Source organism: Dama dama, chromosome 2 (assembly GCF_033118175.1).
Source record: "Dama dama isolate Ldn47 chromosome 2, ASM3311817v1, whole genome shotgun sequence".
NCBI lineage: Eukaryota > Metazoa > Chordata > Mammalia > Artiodactyla > Cervidae > Dama > Dama dama.
This window is the reverse complement of record NC_083682.1, coordinates 9640201-9664213: the sequence shown is the minus strand read 5'-3', so window position 1 is coordinate 9664213 and position 24013 is coordinate 9640201. Positions and strand designations below refer to the sequence as shown.

General features: G+C 47.4%; 3 protein-coding genes across 7 annotated transcripts in view; all 3 read right to left on the bottom strand.

Annotated features, from left to right (window-relative positions):
* Nucleotides 1–84: 84 nt before the first annotated feature.
* Nucleotides 85–1276, bottom strand: TMEM223 (transmembrane protein 223). The gene is made up of 2 exons (XM_061165448.1): nucleotides 923–1276; nucleotides 85–518 (listed from the first exon to the last, which is right to left on the bottom strand). The coding sequence occupies exons 1-2, from the start codon at nucleotides 1236–1238 to the stop codon at nucleotides 226–228; spliced, it is 609 nt and encodes a 202-aa protein (XP_061021431.1). The 5' UTR covers nucleotides 1239–1276; the 3' UTR covers nucleotides 85–225.
* Nucleotides 1277–1380: 104 nt separating this feature from the next.
* Nucleotides 1381–13057, bottom strand: NXF1 (nuclear RNA export factor 1). Its single transcript, XM_061165365.1, has 21 exons — nucleotides 12397–13057; nucleotides 8965–9148; nucleotides 8592–8751; nucleotides 7821–7904; nucleotides 7608–7712; nucleotides 7404–7484; nucleotides 7229–7298; nucleotides 6991–7079; nucleotides 6759–6866; nucleotides 6490–6599; nucleotides 4647–4683; nucleotides 4110–4178; nucleotides 3951–4006; nucleotides 3715–3822; nucleotides 3540–3598; nucleotides 3319–3434; nucleotides 3150–3192; nucleotides 2481–2553; nucleotides 1988–2170; nucleotides 1816–1876; nucleotides 1381–1701 (listed from the first exon to the last, which is right to left on the bottom strand). The coding sequence occupies exons 1-21, from the start codon at nucleotides 12422–12424 to the stop codon at nucleotides 1663–1665; spliced, it is 1863 nt and encodes a 620-aa protein (XP_061021348.1). The 5' UTR covers nucleotides 12425–13057; the 3' UTR covers nucleotides 1381–1662.
* A 911-nt stretch (nucleotides 13058–13968) lies between these two features.
* STX5 (syntaxin 5) overlaps nucleotides 13969–24013 on the bottom strand; it is a 28976-nt gene continuing 18931 nt past the window's right edge. For all 5 annotated transcript variants that reach the window (XM_061165377.1, XM_061165411.1, XM_061165401.1 and 2 more), the window contains one exon: nucleotides 13969–14719. In XM_061165377.1, the coding sequence (XP_061021360.1) occupies nucleotides 14560–14719 (160 nt within the window). In that variant the 3' untranslated portion in view covers nucleotides 13969–14559. The remainder of the gene's footprint in view (nucleotides 14720–24013) is intronic.

Sequence of the window (24013 nt, the reverse complement as noted above, 5' to 3'; positions counted from 1 at the left end):
GTTCTTGGTGTAAAGCACTGTAGGTAGGGTGGATAGGAGTAAGGAGTGAAGGCTAAACAGATATGGGTCAAAAAACTCAAGAGGTATGGGCAGGTAGCTGCCCTTGGGATGACTGCTCTTTTATTTGCTGTTAATGAATTCTGGGCCCCCTGTGTGACCCTGGTTACCACCTCATCCCTAAGGTTCAGTTTTTATTCTGAACCTTGGTGACCTGAGGTTGCTTCCTCACAAGCTACGGTAGGCACCCACAGTGTTGTCAAAAAGTTTCGTGTTGGGGAAATGTCCGGCTTTGTCCAAGAGGAAGTAGAAGCGTCGGCCTTTGACTTTCAGAGGCAACATGGCAGGGACTTCTCCCCGGTGGGCCATGCAAGACACCTGGTTTAAGGGAACCGTAAAATGGGCACCCCAACCAAAGGGGGCATGAGTGGTGAGGGTCACTTGCTTCCCTCCAGCCCGCAGCATCACTGAACGCACAGAGCGGAGGGAAAAGAGAAGACCAGCACCAAGTACCAGGGAACCTGTAGGAAAAGCAAAGATTTGGGTTTTCACTGGAAAGCTAAGCAGCAACCCTTTCGGTGCCCCCCGAATAAAAATAATTGTGATAATAACATTTATTGTGTCCCTCTTACACCCCAGTCATATATTAGTCATTCCTCCCAACAGCCTTAATAGATACCCATCCCCATTTTAAAACAGGATCCAGAGTAAGGGTACTAACTTGCTCAAGGTCACAAAAGAAGAGACAGACGGCAGCTTGAACCTGTACAAGGGCTTGGCGCTCAGGGACTTCCAACTCCAGTGTACCGCGCTCCTACCCACTGCTGCTCATCCGGGAGGGTCGAGAGACCCTTACTCTTCTTGCCCGAACACAGGATTGTGCCCACCCTCTTCGACAAAGCTGGGAAGCTAGCCTACACCTTACCGATGGCGCCGCAGCCGACGGCAAGGCCGTAGCGCCAGAGCGTAGAGCGCAGGTCCAAGTGGCCATGGTCTGGGGACTTGGCGTCTGTTGGACGAACCGGGGTTGGGGGACGGGCCAAGGAGGCAATGGCCAGGGCAGCCCAGAAGACGCCCTGGCCGGCGCAGAATAGCCCGAGGACGGCGAAGAAGCGGCCCCGCTCGTGCTCGAAGAGCAGCACATCCCGTGGCGGAGCCGTGTCATGCAGGGCCCGGCGCGCGGGCAGTGGCTGCAGGGCTCGGAACAGCAGCACAGACCACCTCCGCCCGGGCGCCGCCATGGCGCTGCGCGGAGTCGTTTCCGGGGCGGGACTTCCTGCCAGCTAGCCCCGCCCCACCACCAGAGTCCTTCAGCCCCATCCCTTGGTCCCGCCCACGCCTGTGAAGGGTAAGGCTAAAATAACTCAGCAGCTGGACACCAAATACAATACCATTCTTTATCTTAAAAAGTAGGGAGGATCCTGGGGTTAAGTACACAAAGCACCTAAGTCCTTCGGGTATTTTAGTGTCAGTTCTACAAAGTAAGCTTTGGCTTCCTGGCACCAGGGAGGCTCAACCTTCTGGAGGCTTCCACAAGGCAGGTGAGGAGAAGGATCCAGCAGCCCTCCCTCCTCGGTCACAGTCACAGGGCGGCCTCGGGCCGGAGAGGAGACATCAGTACGTCTGGGGACTATTTACAGGGGTCTTCTGGGGCACGACTGTGGATCACTTCATGAATGCCACTTCTGGGATCTCGCCCTTGGCCTTAAAGAAACATTAAAAAGGTCAGTAGAGCCAGGTGGTCCATGCCGTTCCCCAAGCCTACCTGACCCTCTTGAAGGCCTGACGCTCTCTTTGCCACCTATTTTCAAATCTTACCTTGAGATGAGTAAAGGCCTGGGCAGATCTGGTGTAGTCCCAGTTGTTGTCCTGAAGGCACCTGGAGTAGGGGAAGAACAGGCACCTCCATTAGAAAATTTTAGGGGCACTTATTTTTCACCACCAGCACTACCTGAGTTTACCCCACTTCCTACACATGCTCAGTACTCACTTCTGAGACCACTCAAGGTTCATGCCAGACTGGGTTGAGAATGCCTGCAGCATTTCCTGCTGCTCTGGGGAGAGGGTGGGCACGGGGCTGGAGGAAGGTGTGGGTGCAGGCATGGCAAAGGCTCTCTGGACCTCGTCAGCACTGGCATTCCGCACAAACAGCTCATCATTGACAATGCACAACCTTGGAGACAAAAAACACCTTAGACAGCTGGACAGACAGAAGATAACCTCATCCTCCCGACATCATTTCTATTCTCACTTGACACTCAGAATCTTTCAATACCCACAAGGTTCCTTTATCATTTACCCCCTTTCCCATGGATTCCACATATGGGATTATCTACCAAACAGACTGGAATTATACATTCTTCCCCAACCCTCATTTACCTACCTTCACAACAGACTTAGGTAGTGAATATTGTTAAACCACTTTGCCACAGTGGCAACCATGCATTAGGACTGGGACCCAATGTGGTAAGTCAGACACTCACCCTGAATTGCTGGCAGGAACAGCGACGAACGTCCGGGTAAAGGCTCGCAAGGAGTCCCGAGACTTTCCGTCCACTGCAATGATAACAATGGTGATGACCCGTCAGTCATTCATGCTTTATGTTTTCAAACAGCTTCTCAAAAATCATAAGACTGATTTGATACAGAGAACCCTAAGCAGGCCAAACAGGGGTGACTCTGTGTGCACAGATGGGCAGAGCAGGGAGGAGTGTCAGAGGTTAGAGAGGACAATAGTAACACTTTTATCCCACTAGTTATTTATTTGTATCTGTGGGCCAGGCCCTGTGTCAGGCACTTTATAAATCACTTCACTTACTCCCCAAACACGTAATGAGATGCCTATTATGAATCCCTTTCTTTTACAAACAGTCAGGTTCAGAGGTAATATAAATTGCTCACAGACACAAGAGGACTAAGGTTGGGGATGGAAGCTCAGAACTGTCTGTCTCCAAAGTCTGTGTCCTTCTAATCCTCAGGCTGTTCCCATAGCCCAGACAGGAAAGACAGGTGAGGACAGGCTTGGGGGCAGAATGGGAGAAGGTGGTCAGGGAAGAAGAGAAGAGACGGGAGCTGGGAAGTTAAGAGTGCTCAGAATGACTAGCTGGGACAGGGAGACCACTCCACAAACTCAGGACTCCAAAGATACTTACCTTCTTTGAAGACTCCATTCACAGAGAAACACAGCAATGTGCTCTGAAAGAGAAGGAGCAACATCAGTTACCATGTAGGCTCCCAGCAAAGCCCAAGTCCCTCCTTGCCTCTTAAGGACTGCCCCTTTCCCAAATCCACGCTTCTGTCAAGGGAGAAATAAGTGCTTACTGTCTGCGCACTTATGTCTACCACGAAGGAATTGATGTCATGCTGAGTTTTGGGCAACTCGTTAAGGAAGGCCACCACGTTGAGACGTGTGTGCTTCAGCAGTCGGAACCGCAGGGCTGTGGGAGGAGGAGAAGCCGAGGTTAGGAGCTGCCACACACTGAGCCCATACTGTCTCCTTCCCAACCTTCTCCCAACCAGTTTGGCTCACGTCACACACTTACTAGGGTCTTTAAGCTTCTTCACATTCCTGCTATCCTTGAAGTACTCGGCCAAGTTGCTTCTGGGGGAATAAGAAGAAAAAGAGGCAGTGGTCAGAGCAGTGGTGATGCCGCACATGCCGGCCAGTGTCTGCTGAGCAAGTCTGGTCCTGGGCAGGTCCTGGGATGTGCTACTCACCGGGCAGGGTTCTGGGGGGTGAAAGGAATGCTCAGGGAGCAGCAGGCTCCGTCATGGTAGGCGTCCAGGAGCCGCTGCCGGTCTCCCGAGTCATACACAGCATAGTACCTGTGGGCAAACCAGAGGGGAGGGCTGAGCTCCACAAGCTGGATCCACAAAGGGACTGACAGCTCCCAAGACTGAGCTGCTGGGGCTGGCCCACAGCACCCCAGCCTCAGGACACCCAAGATACTTACTGCTGCAAGAAGTGCAGGACCAGATTCTTCAGGGTCTCTGTTCCAAAGTAGCTTCCCTGGAATCAAACAGACTTCAATCAAACAGGACCATGGTACCAGGACTCTCCTCCCAACATGAGTTCTAGCTCTGTGCCCCCCAGATGCCATCCCACCACTTACCTTGCAAGGCGGTAACGTCGTGGGGGCTTCAACATCAAAGGCAATTGGTGGGGGTAACTCATGGCCATCCTGCAGAAAGGAAGTGAAAGACGATGATGTGAAAGAAGGCTAGATGAGGGACTTCCCTGGCAGTCCAGGGCTAAGGCTCCCCACTCCCAATGCAGGGGCTTGGGTTCAATCCCTGGTCAGGGAACTAGATCCCACATGCTGTAACTAAGAGTTGGTGGGTCGCAACTAAGACCCAGCGGAGCCAAATAAATTTTTTTTTTTTTAAAGGCTGGATGAGTAATTAGATAGGAGAACTAAGAGTAAAAGGTCAGAGGTCAAGTAAGAGAAAGAAATGGAAAGAGGTCTATGAATCCTGATAGATCCAACTATCACCTACAGGCATTTTTCTAGGGAGAAGGATTACAACCTTTGTTAATATATATATGAAATCTTTGCTATATTATTAAAGTGCTCCATATCCCCAAATTAGTGATCGTATTGAGGGTGGCTATGCTCCTCAGAAGAGAATGAAAAAAATTAGGTACTCACCAGTCGTAGTAGTTTCGGAAATCGCTCTCGAACGGCGCTGTCAAGAACAGGACATAAGTAAGTAATGTTTCAGAGCCACTGTGCCTCCTGGGCTGCTCTAGGAGCAAAAACACCCGTGCCCGAGGGACAGCCCAGCCCATCCTCCTTTGCTCTCACTCTTCCCCAGCCTCTGAGCTCCAGGAAAAATAACCCCACTCCCCACCTCATCTGGGGCATCCAAAAATCACTGCCTTGAAGGACGACGCTCTCTGCCTGACTCCGAGCACTGCAGGAGCAGCGCTCCCAGCCCAGGCATTAAGCCGGGACCTCTTCTCCGTCCTTGACCCCCTTACCTTCCACCTACTCACCTGTGCAGCCCCGGGAGGAGGGAATGGGGTGGGAGCCCAGGGCTCCGCTGCCTCAACAGGTATCCATCACTTCTGCCAGGTCTGGCCGTGGCCAAGACCAGAACACACCACAGAAATGGCACAGGATGTTGGGGCAGGGAGACGAGCAAGGCTTGGGAAGAGGAGAGGCCAAGGAGGAAGAGAGGGGAGAGGAGAGAGAAAAGGAAGGAGAGGAGGGGGCAAAGAAGATATGGGGGAGATTCAGGCGAGGAAAGAGAGAAAGGAAAGAGAAAGCAAAGACAAAGCAACAGCACGAGATGGTGGAGAGTCATTTAGAAAGACCAGGGAGAAAAAAGGGCCAGAGGCGCCCGACACAGCCGTCTCTTTCGGCTCCCTTCTCCCTATGGTCCAAGGAGGAAGTGAGAAAGCATCTTTGCTGTGGTGAGAGGGCAGCTGCTATTGGCCAGGTGTCTGTCTGCTACCTGGGTCCCGATCTGAGCTGGGCGTGGGCAGCAAAGCAGCCATGGGGGCAGGAGATCTCCCTCCGAAGGGGTGAGGGTTCAGGCCCCTGCAAAGTTGGGGGGGTGAGGGTCTGTGCCCCACCACTGTTGGCCCCCAAGTTCTCTCCTGATGGCCCCTCTGCGACTGTGCCTGTCTTAGGTTGTTCCTTCCCTGAGGAATCTTACCCGTCTCTGGCTAACCAGCCATCCTCCGGGGCCAAGCAGGGTGATGTGAGGTGTGGAGTGAGGGAGGGGCAGCGCCCCCAGAGAGGGTCAGTTCTCTGTCTCCTGGATAGCCTACGCCCCCGTGGCCTCCACGCCCAGCACCTGCCTTGGGATTCCCTCGCCTGCTGGCGAGGCCCCGGCTCTGGTCACGTGTCTTAGGGAACCCAGGTTTCTCCTCCAGGGAGGGCCCAGCTCACAGCCTTGGGCAAGAGCGACAGAGTGCATGGCACCAGCCACCAGGAGGCCTCAACCTCAGCATGGGCAGGAAAACCCAGGCAGTAACCTTGGGCAAAGTGATTGTGAGAACTGAGCCCCTCTTGGCAACAGGGCAAGAGGGGCTGTCACCGGACAGAGGAGGGAAGGCCCATCAGCAGGAAGTCCCAGGGAGGGAGGGCTTCCCCTGCCCAGGGGTTACCAGGCTCTTGGCTCAAAGCAACTCCACGTATGGGGATGTAATATGCAAGACACCCCCTGGTCATGGTAGAGAAAGGGAGATGCTCTTCTTGAAACAAAAGGGGAGGGAGAGTCTAGAGAAGGCTGTGTTCAGGAAGGAAGGAGAAAGGCCACAGAACCAGCAGACAGGCAGTCAGCTGAGAAGAAAGGAAAGGAGGCCTGGGGCAAAGCTAGGGGTCACGGGCAGACAAAATGGAGGAACACGCGATCCTCCCCAAGGACAGGTGGTTCCAGCTGAGGGCTGCACATCTCCTGCAGACGGGCAGTGGTCAGGGTGCATCCGCTCAGCCTCCCAGGGGGTGAAGGTCCCCAGGAGGGGAGATAAAGCTTATAACTGACCTGATGTAGGTGGACTGGTCTCGGAAGGTGTCGCAGAGGGTGTTTCCGTCAAGCCAGAGCTCTTCCAGCTTCAGCCCTTTGATCTTGTCCAACTCCCGCTCAGACTTTAGCTGCAAAGGCAGGAAAGACATGTTCGTAAAGACAGCCAGCTAGATCCCCCCCACCCGCATCCTCATCTCTTAAATGCCCTCCCTGCCTTTTGCTGCCATGAACAAGCTCTCTCCACCTCTGCCCACCCTATCCAAACACAGCCCGGCTCTCAAACTCACCTCATTTCCAGAGAGATTTAGGGTCTTTAGATTGGGTGCTTTCTGCACAATGCTGGACAAGTCATCCAGCCGGTAGAGCTTGTTGTTGCTCAAGTTCAAGGACAATAGCTGTGGGGAGAGGAGAATTTAGAGGAATCACCACCGGCCAGGGGATGAGAAACAAACCTGCCTCCCGACCCCATCCTACGTACCCGACCCTGCTTCCTCCCACCTAGTGGGACAAAGGCCTCACCTCAGGGATGTTCTCTTCGATGATTCGCAGGGTGGCTGCCATGCAGCTTCTTCGGTTCAGGACAACGTCAATGTTCTGGGCCACTAAATCTGCAGGAAGCAAAGGGAAGTCTGAGAGGGCCTGCCCAGGCCAGCATGCCCCCCACAGCACCCTCAGATTTCCCCTGCTGACAGATCCCCCTCTGTCTCCACCAATCTAAGAATGGGTGAGGCAGAATCAACCTGTATCCGACCTGTACCTGGGTCTGAACGGAGGCCCTTGAGGTCAAGTGCTTGCTGGGAGCCATCGTATCGTTTGCTCATGATCAGCTGCAGAGGAAGACAGAGGGTTCAGTGGTCACTGGAGTTGTTGGGGTGGGCGGGCGGGGACTTGGGGGGAAGGGGAAACCCCTAAGACTCAGGTGCCGGCCTCACCTTTAGCTGCTCTACTTGTTCTGGCTTCAGTTCATTTTGCACAGAATGGGGTGGAGAAGAGGAGTTGATGATGATAGATATCTGCAGGGGAAACACACACGGACAGGGTGAACTCCAGGAAGGCCTGAGCCTCAGGACCAAGACCCAGTCTATGCCCTGAGCACCAGTCCCCACCCCCAACCAAACCAGGCCCTTCACACTCACCCTGCGGTTCTCCCGATCCAAAATCTTATAGTTAACAGCCTTCAGTGCAGAGGCAGTACTGGCGTCCTCCACAAAAAACTGGGCCCGTGTGTTTTCATAGTGAAACTGCAAGACGAGGGAACAAGGGCATTAGACCTGGAGCCCAGAGCCCCCAGCCCAGCTGGTACCTCCACCCTCCGTGGTGTGCAGTCAGCCACTCTGGCCTTCTCTTACCTCAATGGGAGTAAAAGGGACACTGCACTTGCTCTGAATCACACTCAGGAGCCATGACTTGTCATATTTCCTGCCGTAAGGGATCTAGATGGGAGAAGGAGAAGAGACAGGAACAACATGTCACTAAAAGAACAGCAGACCCCTCCAGTGCTCCTTTCAGCGCATCTGCCAAGCTCTAAAAGACTTTCTGGAGAAATCGTCAATTTAAAAGTTTTCTGGGAATTCCCTGCTGCTTCAGTGGTTAGGACTCTGAGCTTCCACTGCTGGAAATTCAGTCCCTGATCGGAGAACTAAGATCCCACAGGTTGCACAGTGAAGCCAAAAAATAAAGAGTATTCTACTCAAGCCAAATATGAACTCCTTAACCCCCTTTCTGTCCATTTATCATTATTCCTCAAAGGATGCAAATGTTTGATTCTACAACATTCTAAGACATCATTTATAACCTACCTGCCTTTCAGAGAACTCAAGGGCCCTCCACTCCACACTCAGCTCCTCACATCTGAAGGAGCTCTCCCACCCACCAACCACAATTATCACACTTCCCTTTCATGGCCTTCCCATCCTGTTGCCCCCCTTCTTTTCTGAAGCTGCTCATAGATGTTCTAAGATATTGATTCTTAGCAGCAAGAATGGTTCCCTGATTGTGGAGTAAACAGCTGATTTTGTAACATGAGAGGTAAACACTTTAACTCTGAGCCCAGCCCCTTAGCTCCCCTGCTCCATGTAGCTCCAAGATACTCACTGTAAAAAAAAAAAAAAGATACTCACTGTAATTTTAAACCAGTTCTTGGACGTCCCATCCTGGCTGGTGCCAGCCCCTCCCCTCTCTGCAGCAGTCCGATCTCTCCGCAGGGGCAGAGTAACATGAATTCGAGTGCGCTCGTTCCAGTTATCACCCCGACGGTTGGGTCGTGCAGCATAGGGGGTGCTATGGGGAAGGAGAGAATAAAACATTCACAAAGGTTAGGAACGTCTTCTCAAAGATCTTCCTGCGCTGTTATCAGGACCATGGCTATCAGCTACCAGGAAGCTGGTCCTGGCATTTCTCTCCCTTCCAGGTGGGAAGAGAAATGACATGGGCAGTGAGGGCCACATAAATGAGGGGGCCAAGAAATTCAAACCAGACCAACTGGTTACTTACTATCGTACTCGGGGAGCATCCTGGACATCGCTCATCGCCACGTCTCTGTCGTCGTCCTCCAGGCGAGAGGACCGAACACTGGAGCCCCCTCTTCCAGACCTCCGGTTCCCCTCGCCAGACTTCCACCGGAAAGGGCCCCGGCCTTTCTTTCTTCTTTGAGGGAAACTAACTCGATCATCGTGCTCTGGGTTTGGAAACAGAACAAAAATTAGAAAATACATCACTGGAGGGACTTCACTGGTGGTCCAGTGGCTAAGACTCCCCGCTCCCAACGCAGAGGGCCCTGAGTCTGACCCATGGTCAGGGAACTGGATTCCACATGCCTTGACTAACAGTTCGCATGCCACAATTAAAAAAAAAAAAAAAAGATCCCTTGTGCCACAACTAAGACCTGGCGCAGCCAAATAAATATTCGAATATTTATAAAAGAAGAGAAGAAAATACACCACTGGTTCAGCTACCTTGCTTGGCAATCACACTATCCAGCACCCTGCACTATCAGATGAGATACACAGTCACCACAGAGCCACCTCTGTGCAAACTCCTTTGCCTGTCCAGGGAAAGAACCCTCTCCGTGGGGTGGCAACATCAGTGACTGGAAAACTGTGTGATGTGTTTTTAGAAAAGTGAAGCAGAAACTGGAACTAGAGAAAGGAGAAGGAGAATGTGGAAGTGAGTGTCTCAAGTGCAACTGGATACAACTCAGACTCCTGAGAGTCACCTGAAGTCTGCTTTTCTCAGCCTTCCAAATCTACTTAATCCCACTCAAAAAAATCTTTTTAACTTTTTATTTTACATTGGAGTATAACTGATTAATAATATTGTGTTAGTTTCAGGTGTATAACAGTGATTCAGTTATACCTATACATGTATCTATTCTTTTTCAGATTCTTTTCCCAAAAAGATTATTAATGGAATACTGAGCAGCGTTCCCTGTGCTATACAGTAGGTCCTTGTTGGTTATTCATTTTAAACATAGCAGTGTGTACATGTCCATCCCAAACTCCCAATCTGTCCCTTCCCTACCCACCTCTCCCTGGTAACCATAAATTCATTCTCTAAGACTACCCCTACTCAAAATTTGATCACATCTTGAAAAGCTGATCACAATGATTACATCAGCTTTCAGTAAACAATAGTTCTTTTGCCTGTAAAGCACAAATGTCAGTTACAAATACAACCAATTTAAAGGCTTCTTTTAAGTCTTGTTCTCGCCTCAAAAAACTGAAACTAGAACTACCATATGATCCTGCAAATCCACTCCAATTATACATCCAAAAAAAAACAAAAAGTGCTAATCAAAAAAGATACATGCATAAATGAGAAAGTTGGGATTAACATCTACACACTACTACATCTGAAATAGATAATCAACAAGGACCTACTGTATAGCACAGGGAACTCTACCCAGTACTCTGTAATAACCTCCATGAGAAAAGAATCTGAAAAACAATAGATATCTGTATAACCGAATCACTTTGCCGTACATCTGAAAGTAATGCAACACTGTAAACCAACTACACTCCAATATAAAAGTTTTTTTAAAAAAGCATCAAAACTAACAAAAAGGGAAGAATACATATGAGCTTCACTTGTTTTCAGGTCAATAAAAAAAGATACCTGCATCTCACTGTTCATAGCAACACTGTTTACGGTGGGCAAGATATGGAAGCAACCCAAATGTCCATCAAGGGACTAATGGATAAAGAAGATGTGGTGGATACACATACACACACACATAACGAAATACTACTCAGCCATAAAAAAGAATGAAATCTTGCCACTGCAACATGAATGGACTTGGAGGTTATTATACTTATTGAAATAAGTCAGACAGAAAAAGACAAATATTGTATGATATCACATGTAAAAACTAAAACGAATATATTTAGCAAAACAGAAACAGACTCACAGATATAGATAACAAACTCGCCGTTATCAGTGAGGAGAGGGAAAGCAGGAGGTGCAAGATAAGGTTATGGGATTAAGAGATACCAACTACTCAGTATAAAATGGATAGGCAACAATGATATATTATTGCATGGGGAGTGACAGCCATTATTTTGTAATAACTTTCAATGGAGTATAATCTATCGTACGTAATACCGAATCACTATGTTCACTTTCATGTCATACCTGAAAACTAACATAATGTTGTAAATCAACCATACTAAAAAACTGCCACTCTGAAGTAAATGTTGAAGTGCGAGTGACCCAAGTGTAACTGGACACAACTCACTCTCCAAAAAGTCACCTGAAATCTGCTGTCTGCCCACCCACATCCACTTAACCCCAAGTGACCTCTCTCAAATCCAGGTAAACCAATCATGATGATTACATTAACTTCCAGTAATCAATACTCCTTTTGCCTATAGAGGACAAACATCAATTACAAACATGATCAATCTAATGGTTTCTTTTATAAATCTTATTCTCAAACTCTGAAGTTCAGGGAGTAAACTCTTAGTTTCCTTGGTCAGGAATGCCTTTTAACTCAGGAGACAACTCCTGAATTCAGGTTCTAGTGGCAGTTAGGGTGCTTCACCAAGGGTCCTTGAATGTTCTCCAGGAATATGTTCCTCTCAACCTTGGTGTGTAGAAATGGTTTCTTAAAAAGAGACCTACGATTCTCCCCAAAGGTCTGTCTAATGCATAGTACTCCACAAACACTGAATCTCATGAAATGACCCTAGGGAAAAAATAAACCACTAGAAGGTGCAGTTAACATTTACTGAGAATTAACATTTATTGAGAACTTTATCCGATGTCAGGCGCTCAACACACACGATCTTGTTTCATACACACACACACAAACTTAGGAGACAGGTACTGTTTCTATCCTCCTTAAGGGGGTGGAAAATCAGGCCTGAGGGTTTGTTTAACTCACACAAGATTGGCATGGCCAACTCAGAATTGAAACCTTGGCTGTTGTGTGCTCCTAACCACTACTCTGGACCTAAACCCAATGTAGTGTTCTGGCTAGAACACCGAGTTAATATGTAGGTCTAAAATATTAAGCCAAAGCTGAGGACGGTGGGGGAGGGGGCAAGACCGACTGGACGCACGGTAGAAAACAGGGCACCGGTAGCCCAAGAACAGGGCACTGACTCACATTAGTATAGCCGCCAAACTGAACTGACAGGCATCCACCACCCACAAAGTTCAAAGGAATCCAGTCACCCCACCGCCAAGCCACCCGCTCCGAGCCGCAGGTGCTCACAACGCCAGGATTCTGGGGTCAACGAGCCGGGCACCCACCCTCGAGTTCAGCCAGGGCCCGGACTGCCTCGCCCCGGGCCCGCGCCACCCACCGCCGTTCCCCGCGGACACCCGGCCCCTCGCGGCCTCCCGCCCCGGCGCTGCGGCCTAGGCCGGCGCTGCCCAGCGAAGCTCCAGATCGCCCCTCTCCCCGACTCAAGGACCAGCACTGACCGTTGTATGACTTCCCCTCGTCCGCCATGGCACAGCTAGAAGCAGGGGCGGGCTGCGTCGCGGGCCGCTACCTAGCCAAACGTCCGAATGCCAAGGCGCTCCAGGCCGAAGTGCTCCTACGCCGGCTACCACCGCATTTATAAGGAGACCGCGTCGCGCGCTGCCGACGTCCCACGATGATAGGCGGAGCCACTGGGAGACGCGCGTGCGCATTCGACCAGCAGAGACACTGGGGCGGGGCTTGGAGCCGACGCCCCGCCCAGTACTGATTAGTTTACTGATCCCTCTTGATCCCTCTGATTAGTATTCGCACCTGCCCCCTGCTTTCTTTCATCGTAGGCAGCACCTCCATGGTTGGCGCTGAAGCAGAGATGGCCACTGCACCCCAGAGCTCAAACAGAAAAAGGGAAGGAGGGCCACAAGAAGGGCTTCTGAGAAATGGGAGAGCAGTGCCTTGGAGTGACCGCTCCAAGACCCGTAGGAGGATCCAGCCTGGGCTTAAGTCTCAGCTCAGCCCTTTGCCTTCTACAGATCTATGCCTTGCTTTCCTCGCCTATAAAATGAAATAGAAAACTAAAAGGTAAGCTCCAAGAGAGCAAGGAGTTGACTAATTCATGGCTTTTTTTTTTCTCCAGCGCCTGGCTCACTACCATACCTAGCACGTACCAGGAACTCAGCAAATATTATGAAATAAATTTCCAATCTATGCAACGACCCCCCCCCCCCCAAATAGTTGCTGAGTCAAATGAGAAAAACTGCATTTGTCAGGCTGTGATCGTCTTCACAGATCGCCCCACCCACCATCGATGTGCTGCGCTTAAACCCACATCGTGTGTCAACTAAACAGTTAAGATGCAAGCAAAAGCATCCCTTGAACACAGGTCAAAGGGAGAGGAAATACTAAAATGCCAGGGCTAAGGCCAGGGCTCTCCTAGATAACTACTGCCCCCACCCCGAAGGTACTACAGCCAGCCCAGTGTGATTGTTGTCACTATAGCTTGAGCTTCCTTGGGGGTGTATGAAATGGGGGTACTCCAGTGACCTCAGAATGATGTGGCTGTGGGTCCTGGTCAGGACTGACAAGCATATTGACTTTCCTGGAGGGTAGGTATTCCAGGCAGTTCTCTACTTCATTCTCCTGTGACTGGCTTGGATTTGATGAGGGGCTTCAAGGGGACCAAGAGCCTCAGCTGGAGCTGGGAACAAATTCTTAACCTTTCACTCCTGGCAGCAGGCAGAACCCCCAGCTTCATCCAGCCCAAGAAGAATGGTGGGACTGGAGGATGCAGATGAAACAGGTCAATACTTCTGGAGATGGTCCTGGAAGTTACCACTAATCAGAGACCCACTCTGGGATGGTGTACCCTGCTTTGAAGGGAATTTTCATGATAATTAAGTACTGCTGCACTTGGTTATGCCTGCTGGAAGCAGCTGTGTGCATGGAGCCCAAAGCCTGGCCCCTGAGGGTCATCAGTCCAGCCCTTTCAGTTGTAATACTGGGCAGCAGGCTCCCTCCATTTCTGCCTAGGCCCTTCTTCGGCGCTCCCACCCAGAAAATGACGACATGGCTAGTGAGGCTGACAGTCTTGCTGTAATTGGGAGAAAACGGGCTGCAGCACGTTTGGCAGATTGAGAGTCACCTGCAGCCAGAGTTGGGGTTGTGCAGGCCGCCGAGGGGCTCAGGGCCCCCTGCCTCATGTGGTAAAGAGAGGAAGAAGAGGTCAAATTCTAACCCAAATGGGAAAGTTGGTCCCTGGGGCAGTTTCACTTCCTCTCCTTGCTCTCAGGAAGGTGGGGAAAGGCATCATCTCCCCTTGCTGCCAAAGTTCCCTTTGTGACAGGCTGGGGAGGGTTTATAAAAATCTCCTGGTGGAGACAATCTCCCCGACGAGCCCCTCAGTTGGCCTCTGCTCCTTTCCAGCCACTTCACAGCAGAGTCCAAATCCAGAACCGTGAGTGTTTCATGGGCTGGAGGGTGGTGAGGGGAGGGCTGGGTGGCCAGAGGCAAGGAGTGGGGGACCGAGGGCAGTGGTCATTCTTAGCAGTTCCAAGGAAACAGGGCCCTTCTCCCAAGCACCCTGCACAGGCTCAGTGGCAGCTCTGGCCACCTGCCCTCCCAGAAGGGTTCCAAACCCCCACGGAGTGCCTCAGAGTGGACAGGGTTCAGGCAAGGAAGACCACAAAGATGATGAAGAAGACAATGAGGATGAGGAAGATTTTGACCATGAGCCACCGGTTGGAGGTGACCGACTGGAAGTACTTGAGGATCTCTGAGTGGGCGGCCTCCACGTCCAGCTGGGCTCCCAGCACATTCTCGTCGATCCTGAGGATAGGTTCGGGAGGAGGGGAAAGAGAAAGATGTTGGATTAAAAAGAATGCTGTTGAACTCTATTTTTCATGTATGTATATATTCTTGCCTGAAAAATCCCTTGGATAGAGGAGCCTGAAGGGCTATAGTCCATGGGTCCCACAGAGTCAGACACAACTGAAGTAATTCAGCATGAACACATAGAGGAAAAAGCTCTGGAAGGGTGATATAAACAAGTCTTGGCTCTGCAACTTACTAGCTAATGAACCTAAGCCACGCATTTAACCTCAAGTCTCATTTTCTTCAACTGCAAAGGAAAAATGAAAAGAAAAACTGAAAAGAAAAAATGAGGATAACACAAGTCCTAGGTTTGCTATCAGGCTCCAATGAGTTATATAAAGTGCCCAACCCATACTAAGAGAATCCAAAATGTCTACATATTATAATTTTTTGCTCATCGGTTGTGTCCAACTCTTTGCGACCCCATGGACTGAAGCCAGCTAGTCTCCTCTGTCCAAGGGATTTTCCAGGCAGCAATACTGGAGCTGGTTGCCATTTCCTTCTCCACGGGATGTCCCCAACCCAGGACTTGAAACTGTATCTCTTGTGTCTCCTGCATGGACAGGCCACTAGGGCCACCTGGGAAGCCTCCAATAGACAGTACTGATTTGAAATAAGGGGGAAAAGGTCACAGAAAATCATGGTCAGGAAACCCTCATTCTAAGTGAGAAAGGAAGCATTCTGAGTGAGAAAGGAAGAACTTGATGATATGGACAGAAAGTCAAGGGATGAGAAAAGCCCCCTATACTAGAACATGTCTCTCAGGGTATAGAGAAGTCCTCAGAAGAATGGCAATCTCTTGAGACACTGCTGAGGAAAATCAAACATTTCCCAGCTACTCTGCATATGCAATCCTAAAAGCCAAATATAAACCCTGGTCTTTGCAAAGGGAGTCGCTGGGAGCAGGGACGTTGGGAGCTGTGAGGTCAAAAAAGCTGGTTGGGGCCTGGTAATCGAGGAAGAAAGTGAGAGGGAAGGCTGGGCCAGTGGCCGCAAGCCCACAGTCCTGGTAAGGTGGTCAGGAGTATGACAACCTAATCTGTCCAAATACAAAAGCCTGGATTCTACATGACTGCCTATTTATATCAGGGAGGCTAAAGTATTAGGTTCCCTAGTTTTTGGTATAATTACATTTCTCAGTGTGGATGCACTTGTCATCTCCTACCCAATAAAGCTCATTTATATTGGCAATTATAATGGCTTCACTTAACAAAAATGGAAGAACAATGAATGCAATCTGGCGGGATTTTAAATGGGAGTCCATGAATGAAAACTAGCACAAGGGAAGAAGTTACTATCACTCAATAGTAATTTTAAAGTGAGGAAGTTCCTTCTTTATGGAAGAATATAAACTAATTAACATAGAAGGAATGAGCAAATTAGAAAATGACCATTTTGCCACACACACACTCTCAAACGAATCAGGCAAGGATCACCAGGGGGCCAATAAAGAGATAACCTCATCAAATGCCTCCTGATGTGATCACCTACAAAAGTACTGAACTTAATCATAGGGACAAATAGGGCACAGGGGACTCAAAGTGTCACTCCACTGATGTCTGACAGTCATCACCTTGAACAAGAGACCAAACAAGGTGTCACCAATAAAGAGATAACCTCATCAAGTGCCTACTGATATGACTGCCTGCAGGGATGGTTGAAACTACTGAACTTAAATTTAATCAGAGGGACAAACATCAAACAAAACATGTGTGTGACTTTGTATAAGAGGTACTAGTCTCTTAAAAAAAAAAAAGAAGTAAATTATCACACACACTAAAAAAGGCAGACTAAAGAGACACAACAATTGAATGTATGAAAGTTGTCTAAATCTTAAATTGAAAGGAAAAGGTTAAATTTTTTTCGAAGAGTTGGGGAAATTTGAGTATGGATTGATTATTGGGTTGTGTTGGAGAAGTGTTCAGTTTCTTAGGTTTGATAATGGTATTGTGGCTGTTCAGGAGAAATACCTATTCTTGGTAGATGCTTGCTGAAGTATCTGGGGATAACACATGATGTTTGAAAAACTGTCATGATGTTTGCACCTACTTGTTTTTTTTTTTTTACATGCACACAGCCTTGTTTATTTATTTATCATCTTTATTTATTTTTAAATATTTATTTGGCTGCACCAGGTCCTAGTTGCAGCATGTGGGGTCTAGTTCCCTGACGAGGGATTTGAACCCAGGTCCCCTGCACTGGGAGTGCAGAGTCTTAGCCACTGGACCACCAGGGAAGTCCCTATTTATTTTTAATTGGAGGATAATTACAGTGTTGTGGTGGTTTCTGCTGTACATCAACATGAATCAACCAAAGATATACATATGTCCCCTTGTTCTTGAACTTCCCTCTGGTCCCAGACCCTGCACCTACTTTTAAATGATTCAGGAAAAAAAAAAAAAAAAAAAAAGGTGAGAGGAAGTAAATGTGATAAAAAGTCAACAGTTGGTGCACCTAGGTGAATCATTATAGATGTCGCTTCTGCCATCCTCCCAAGTTTTCTGTTGTTTGAAATTTTTTAATCTACAAGTTGGAGGGAAAAGGAAAATGACCGAGTAACACAAGAAACTCTAGATCAGTAGCATTTTTTATACCTTAGAAAAAATAAGAATCACCTGTTGAGCATCTCAAAAATGCAAGATTTTTTTTTTTGGCCGTGTTGAGTAGCTTTTGCGATCTTAGTTCCCCACGCAGGGATCAAACTCGGGCCCACAGCAGTGAAAGCACCAAGTCTTAGTCACTGGACCACTAGGAAATTCCTCAAAAATGCAAATTCTGGAAATTCCCTGATAGTCCAGTGGTTAGGACTCAAGGGCTTTCACTGCTGAGGTTGGATCTCTGGTCAGGGAATAAGATCCCAGAACCTGAGCAGCAAAGCCAGGGGGCAGAAAAAAAGGCAAATTCTTAGATCTCACATTCTAGGTTGGGGCCCAGGAGACTACAGGTAGAGAAAGTGAAAGTCAGTTGTGTCCGACTCTTCAATTCCATGGACTATACAGTCCATGGAATTCTCCAGGCCAGAATACTGGAGTGGGTATCCTTTCCCTTCTCCAGGGGATCTTCCCAACCCATGGATCGAACCCAGGACTTCCGCATTGCAGGCAGATTCTTTAGTAGCTGAGCCACAAGGGAAGCCCAAGAATACTGAAGTGGGTAACCTATCCCTTCTCTAGCTGATCTTCCCTACCAAGGAATCAAACTGGGTCTCCTGCAAGAAATCTGGAATAAATCAGTGGTTTCTCAGGAGAGTGCTAAAATCCAGATCCACTGGCATTTGCAGGAAGCAAACACAAGAGTATCTTTGTCTACTGTAAAAATGCCATCCTTTTAGAATTTCAATTTCTTGTTCATATTATTGCCCACATATTTTCTCCCTTGTTATTTTCCTTTTATGTTTCAATCTACTGCCGGATTGCTTCTGAGCCACTCAACTGAACCTGCTGGCACTGATGCAGTTAATCCAAGCCCCCTGATGGAAGTAACACCTGAGGATCCTTAATTCACATTTCTTTCTCAGGGGCACCAAGACATAACCACTCCTTCCTCCCTAAAATTCTTTCCACCTCAGCTTCTAAGGACACATTTCTTTGCCTTTTTCTCTCATCTCCCTAAAACTTCAGTCTCTTGGACAGATTCTTGCCTTCCCCAGGTACACCTGGAATCCACAGGGATCTATTTGGGCCTTATTCTCACTTTGCCCATTGTCCCTGGGTAGTCTCATTTACCTCCATGGTTTCACCAAGAAGCTGCTGACTCCTACGTCCTTTATCTTTAGCTTAGCCCTCTCTTTTCCGAGCATCAAACCATGCCTCTTGGCTGTCCCTTGAAGTGTGAGCTCGCTCAAGATGTCCGGAACAAATCTCATTCTCTGCACCCAGCACCGGTTCACCGCCTCCTGTGTTCTCTCCCCACCCCCAGATCCAAGAGGACTGGCTCACAGCAGCAACAACTAATGTTTGCTAAACCAATGAACAAATAAGTACTAACACTGAAAAACACTTATGACACTCTTTCAAGGAAGATTAGTTGTCAAGGTGTATATATACTGTAATTCTATTTTTGTTTGTCTATAAAAGGCTTTCAGGGACTTCCCTGGGGGTCCAGTGGCTAAGAATCCATCTTCCAGGGGATTCCCTGATGGTCCAGTGATTAGCACTCTATGCTGTCAGTGCCAAGGACCCTGGTTCTATCACTGGTCGGGAAATTAAGATCCCACATGCTCCGGGCTGGAGACCTGGATTCAGTCCCTGGGACAGGAAGATCCCCTGGAGGAGGGAATGGCAACCCACTCCAGTATTCTGCCTGGAGAATTCCACGGACAGAGGAGCCTGGTGGGCTACAGTCCATGGGCATCACAAAGAGTTAGAGATGACTGAGCGACTAGCACTATCATTTTCACTTCACGGGGTGACTAAGCCAGCACATCTCAACCACCGAGCCCCCGAATCTAAATGAAAGATCCTGTCTGCTGCAATGAAGACCCAAAGCAGCCAAAAATAAATAAATAATTTTTTTTTTTTTAAAAAGGCTTTCAGGTTTTTGTTTTTTTGCCGAGCTTCTCCGATGACTCATCGGTAAAGAATCTGCCCAAAATGCAGGCAGGAGATGCAGGAGATGCTGGTTGGATTCCTGGGCTGGGAAGATGCCCTGGAGGAGGAAATGGCAACCCACTCCAATATTCTTGCTCGGAAAATCCCAAGGACAGAGGAGCCTGGTGGGCTACAGTCCACAGGGTCAAAGAGAGTCAGACATGACTGAGTGAGAGCGATGCGCACACACACACACACACACACTCACCCCCACCCACACACACAACCATGGAGGATCTTAGTTCCCAAACCAGGGACCAAATCCAATGGGAAGTTTGCAGTCCTAGCCACTGGACCTCCAGGGAAGTCCCTGCTGCTGCTGCTGCTGCTAAGTCGCTTTAGTTGTGTCCAACTCTGTGTGACCCCATAGACGGCAGCCCACCAGGTTCCCCCGTCCCTGGGATTCTCCAGGCAAGAACACTGGAGTGGGTTGCCATTTCCTTCTCCAATGCATGAAAATGAAAAGTGAAAGTGAAGTCGCTCAGTCATGTCCGACTCTTAGCAACCCCATGGACCACAGCCTACCAGGCTCTTCTGTCCATGGGATTTTCCAGGCAAGAGTTCTGGAGTGGGTTGCCATTGCCTTCTCCGAGAGAAGTCCCTAACTCTAACAATTGTAAACATATACATTGGGGAGAGAATACAAATATCTTTTACAGATCTGATTCTTTGAATCTATAATATTTTAATATTCAAAATACATTGTCACCTGAAGAGCTCTAGTGTTTATGGCCTAACTCAGCAACGGATACCCCAGATCTCAGGTGAACCAGTTAAGACTCAGTCAATCTTCCTGATTCTAGGACCAAGAGCGCTGTCTTCACAGCGCTTTTAAATTGCCCAATCGAATACATGACGCTGCTTGATGGATCAATGTTGGGAAATCCACTTTCACGGAGGGAGGTGTTCACCCAGTTTCACCGGATCAACAGCCAAGAGTAAAAGAACTCTGCTGGTGCTGTGGGGCAGTGAAGGACCACCAGGACCAGGGCGCTGCCTGAAGGCCTCAGAGCAAGCGGGCGGGCGCGTGTCAACCTGCGGAGTGCTCAAAAGTCCCACACCTTCCCTTCTTGAGGTCCTCTGCTAATAGCCTTTCTTCTTGCCAAACTGAGGACACTGAAGTAGCCTGAAGAACTGGGCAAGGTGAAGAAACAGGTTCCTGGCCTCACACTTGGAGATTCTGACTCCACAGATGTGAGGGCAGTGGACTTCCAGAAACCTTCATATTTTTTTTAAGAGAAAAAAATATACATTTATAATTAGGTATAGCTGACTTAAGGTATTCCATTAGTTTCAGGTGTAAAACAAAAAAATTTTTTATAGGTTCTACTGCATTTAAAGTTATTATAGGAACTTCCCTGGTGGTTAGGACTTTGCCTTCCAACACAGGGGCTGTGGGTTTGATCCCTGGTCACAGAGTTAGGATCCCACATGCTTAGTGGCTAAAAAACCAAAACATAAGACAAAAGCAATATTGTAAGAAATTCAGTAAAGAGTTCCACTAGTTTGTCTCTATAGGAGTCTGCTTCTGTTTTGTTATATTCATTCACTTTTTTTTTTTCATTTTAAAAATTGATGCTGATTTAAAATATGTCTGAAAAAAAAATATTTTATGTTTGAGATGTACCACACAGTGAGTCACAATTCTTAAAGGTTATACTGCATTTACTGTTATTATAAAATGTTGGCTATATTCCCTAAACTGTACAATATATCCTAGTAGCTTATTTACTTTATACAGAGTAGCCTGTAACTCTTAATCCCCTATCCCCATGGTGCCCCTCCCTACTGGCAACCACTAAATTGTTCCTTATATCTGAGTCAGTTTCTTTCTTTCTTTTTTTTTTAGTTTCTTTTTTGTCATATTCACTAATTTGTCTTATTTTTCAGATTCCACATTTAGTGATTATCATACAGTATTTGTCTTCCTCTGACTTATTTCACTAAGCCTATTGCACTCCAAATCTATTCACTGTTGCAAAAGTTGTTGCAAATGGCAACATTTCTTTCTTTTTTATGGTTGAGAGTATTCCATTGTATACACTTACCACACTTCCTTATCCATTCATCAGTTGATGGATACTTAGAAGGCTTCTATATCTTGGCTATTCTAAATAGTGCTGCTGTGAACACTGGGGTGAATGTATCTTTTCAAACTAGTGTTTTCATTTTCTTTGGATATATACCCAGGAGTGGAATTGCTGGACAACAGGGTTGTTCTATTTTTACTTTTTTGAGGAACCTCCCTACTGTTTTCCACAGTGGCTGCACCAACTTACATTCCCACCAACAGTGCACAAGGCTTCCCTTTTCTTCATTATCCTTGCTACAATTTATTTGTGGTCTTTTTGATGATAGCCACTCTGACAGGTATGAGGTGATGTCTTATTGTAGTTCTGATTTGCATGTCTCAGAAATGGAGTACCCATCATGGTCAACAAAAGAGTCCGAAATGCAGTACTTGGATGCAATCTCAAAAACGACAGAATGATCTCTGTTCGTTTCCAAGGCAAACCATTCAATATCACGGTAATCCAAGCCTATGCTCCAACCAGTAATGCTGAAGAAGCTGAAGTTGAACGGTTCTATGAAGAACTACAAGACCTTTTAGAACTAACACCCAAAAAAGATGTCTTTTTCATTATAGGGGACTGGAATGCAAAAGTAGGAAGTCAAGAAACACCTGGAGTAACAGGCAAATTTGGCCTTGGAGTACGGAATGAAGCAGGGCAAAAGCTAATAGAGTTTTGCCAAGAGAACGCACTGGTCATAGCAAACACCCTCTTCCAACAACACAAGAGAAGACTTTACACATGGACATCACCAGACGGTCAACACTGAAATCAGACTGATTATATTCTTTGCAGCCAAAGATGGAGAAGCTCTATACAATCAGCAAAAACAAGACTGGGAGCTGACTGTGGCTTAGATCATGAACTCCTTATTGCCAAATTCAGACTTAAATTGAAGAAAGCAGGGAAAACCACTAGACCATTCAGGTATGACCTAAATCAAATCCCTTATGATTATAGAGTAGAAGTGAGAAATAGATTTAAGGGACTAGATCTGATAGACAGAGTGCCTGATGAACTATGGATGGAGGTTCGTGACATTGCACAGGAGACAGGGATCAAGACCATCCCCATGGAAAAGAAATGCAGAAAAGCAAAATGGCTGTCTGAGGAGGCCTTACAGATAGCTGTGAAAAGAAGAGAAGCGAAAAGCAAAGGAGAAAAGGAAAGATATTCTCATTTGAATGCAGAGTTCCAAAGAATAGCAAGGAGAGATAAGAAAGCCTTTCTCAGCAATCAATGCAAAGAAATAGAGGAAAACAACAGAATGGGAAAGACTAGAGATCTCTTCAAGAAAATTAGAGATACCAACAGAACATTTCATGCAAAGATGGGCTAGATAAAGGACAGAAATGGTATGGACCTACCAGAAGCAGATATTAAGAGAAGATATAACAGAAGAAGATATTAAGAGGTGGCAAGCAGATATTAAGAAGAAGATATTAAGAGGTGGCAAGAATACACAGAAGAACTGTACAAAAAAGATCTTCATGACCCAGATAATCATGATGGTGTGATCACTCACCTAGAGCCAGACATCCTGAAATGTGAAGTCAAGTGGGCCTTAGAAAGCATCACTACAAACAAAGCTAGTGGAGGTGATGGAATTCCAGTTGAGCTATTTCACATCCTGAAAGATGCTGCTGTGAAAGTGATGTACTCAATATGTCAGCAAATTTGGAAAACTCAGCAGTAGCCACAGGACTGGAAAAGGTCAGTTTTCATTCCAATCCCAAAAAAAGGCAATCCCAAAGAATGCTCAAACTACCACAGAACTGCACTCATTTCACACGCTAGTAAAGTAATGCTCAAAATTCTCCAAGCCAGGCTTCAGCAATACGTGAACTGTGAACTTTCAGATGTTCAAGCTGGTTTTAGAAAAGACAGAGGCACCAGAGATCAAATTGCCAACATCCGCTAGATCATTGAAAAAGCAAGATAATTTCAGAAAAACATCTATTTCTGCTTTATTGACCATGCCAAAGCCTTTGACTGTGTGGATCACAATAAACTGTGGAAAATTCTGAAAGAAATGGGAATACCAGACCACCTGACCTGCCTCTTGAGAAATCTATATGCAGATCAGGAAGCAACAGTTAGAATTGGACATGGAACAACAGACTGGTTCCAAATAGGAAAAGGAGTACATCAAGGCTGTATATTGTCACCCTGCTTATTTAACTTATATGCAGAGTACATCATGAGAAGCACTGGGCTGGAAGAAGCACAAGCTGGAATCAAGATTGATGGGAGAAATATGAATAACCTGATATGCAGATGACACCACACTTATGGCAGAAAGTGAAGAGGAACTAAAAAGCCTCTTGATGAAAGTGAAAGAGGAGAGTAAAAAGTTGGCTTAAAGCTCAACATTCAGAAAACTAAGATCATGGCATCTGGTCCCATTACTTCATGGGAAATAGATGGGGAAAACAGTGGAAATAGTGTCAGACTTTATTTTTGGAGGCTCCAAAATCACTGAAGATGGTGACTGCAGCCATGAAATTAAACAACGCTTACTCCTTGGAAGGAAATTTATGACCAACCTAGACAGCATATTAAAAAGCAGAGACATTACTTTGCCAACA

What these genes read in the sequence shown, in the direction of transcription:
- TMEM223 (XM_061165448.1), bottom strand. Translation starts at nt 1,238, where the DNA reads ATGGCGGCGCCCGGGCGGAGGTGGTCTGTGCTGCTGTTCCGAGCCCTG. An exon ending in CGTCGGCTGCGGCGCCATCG is followed by an intron (nt 519 to 922) that starts GTAAGGTGTAGG and finishes CTTTTCCTACAG; the next exon opens with GTTCCCTGGTACTTGGTGCT.
- NXF1 (XM_061165365.1), bottom strand. Translation starts at nt 12,424, where the DNA reads ATGGCGGACGAGGGGAAGTCATACAACG. An exon ending in CGAGGGGAAGTCATACAACG is followed by an intron (nt 9,149 to 12,396) that starts GTCAGTGCTGGT and finishes TTCCAAACCCAG; the next exon opens with AGCACGATGATCGAGTTAGT. An exon ending in AGGCCTTTACTCATCTCAAG is followed by an intron (nt 1,702 to 1,815) that starts GTAAGATTTGAA and finishes TGTTTCTTTAAG; the next exon opens with GCCAAGGGCGAGATCCCAGA.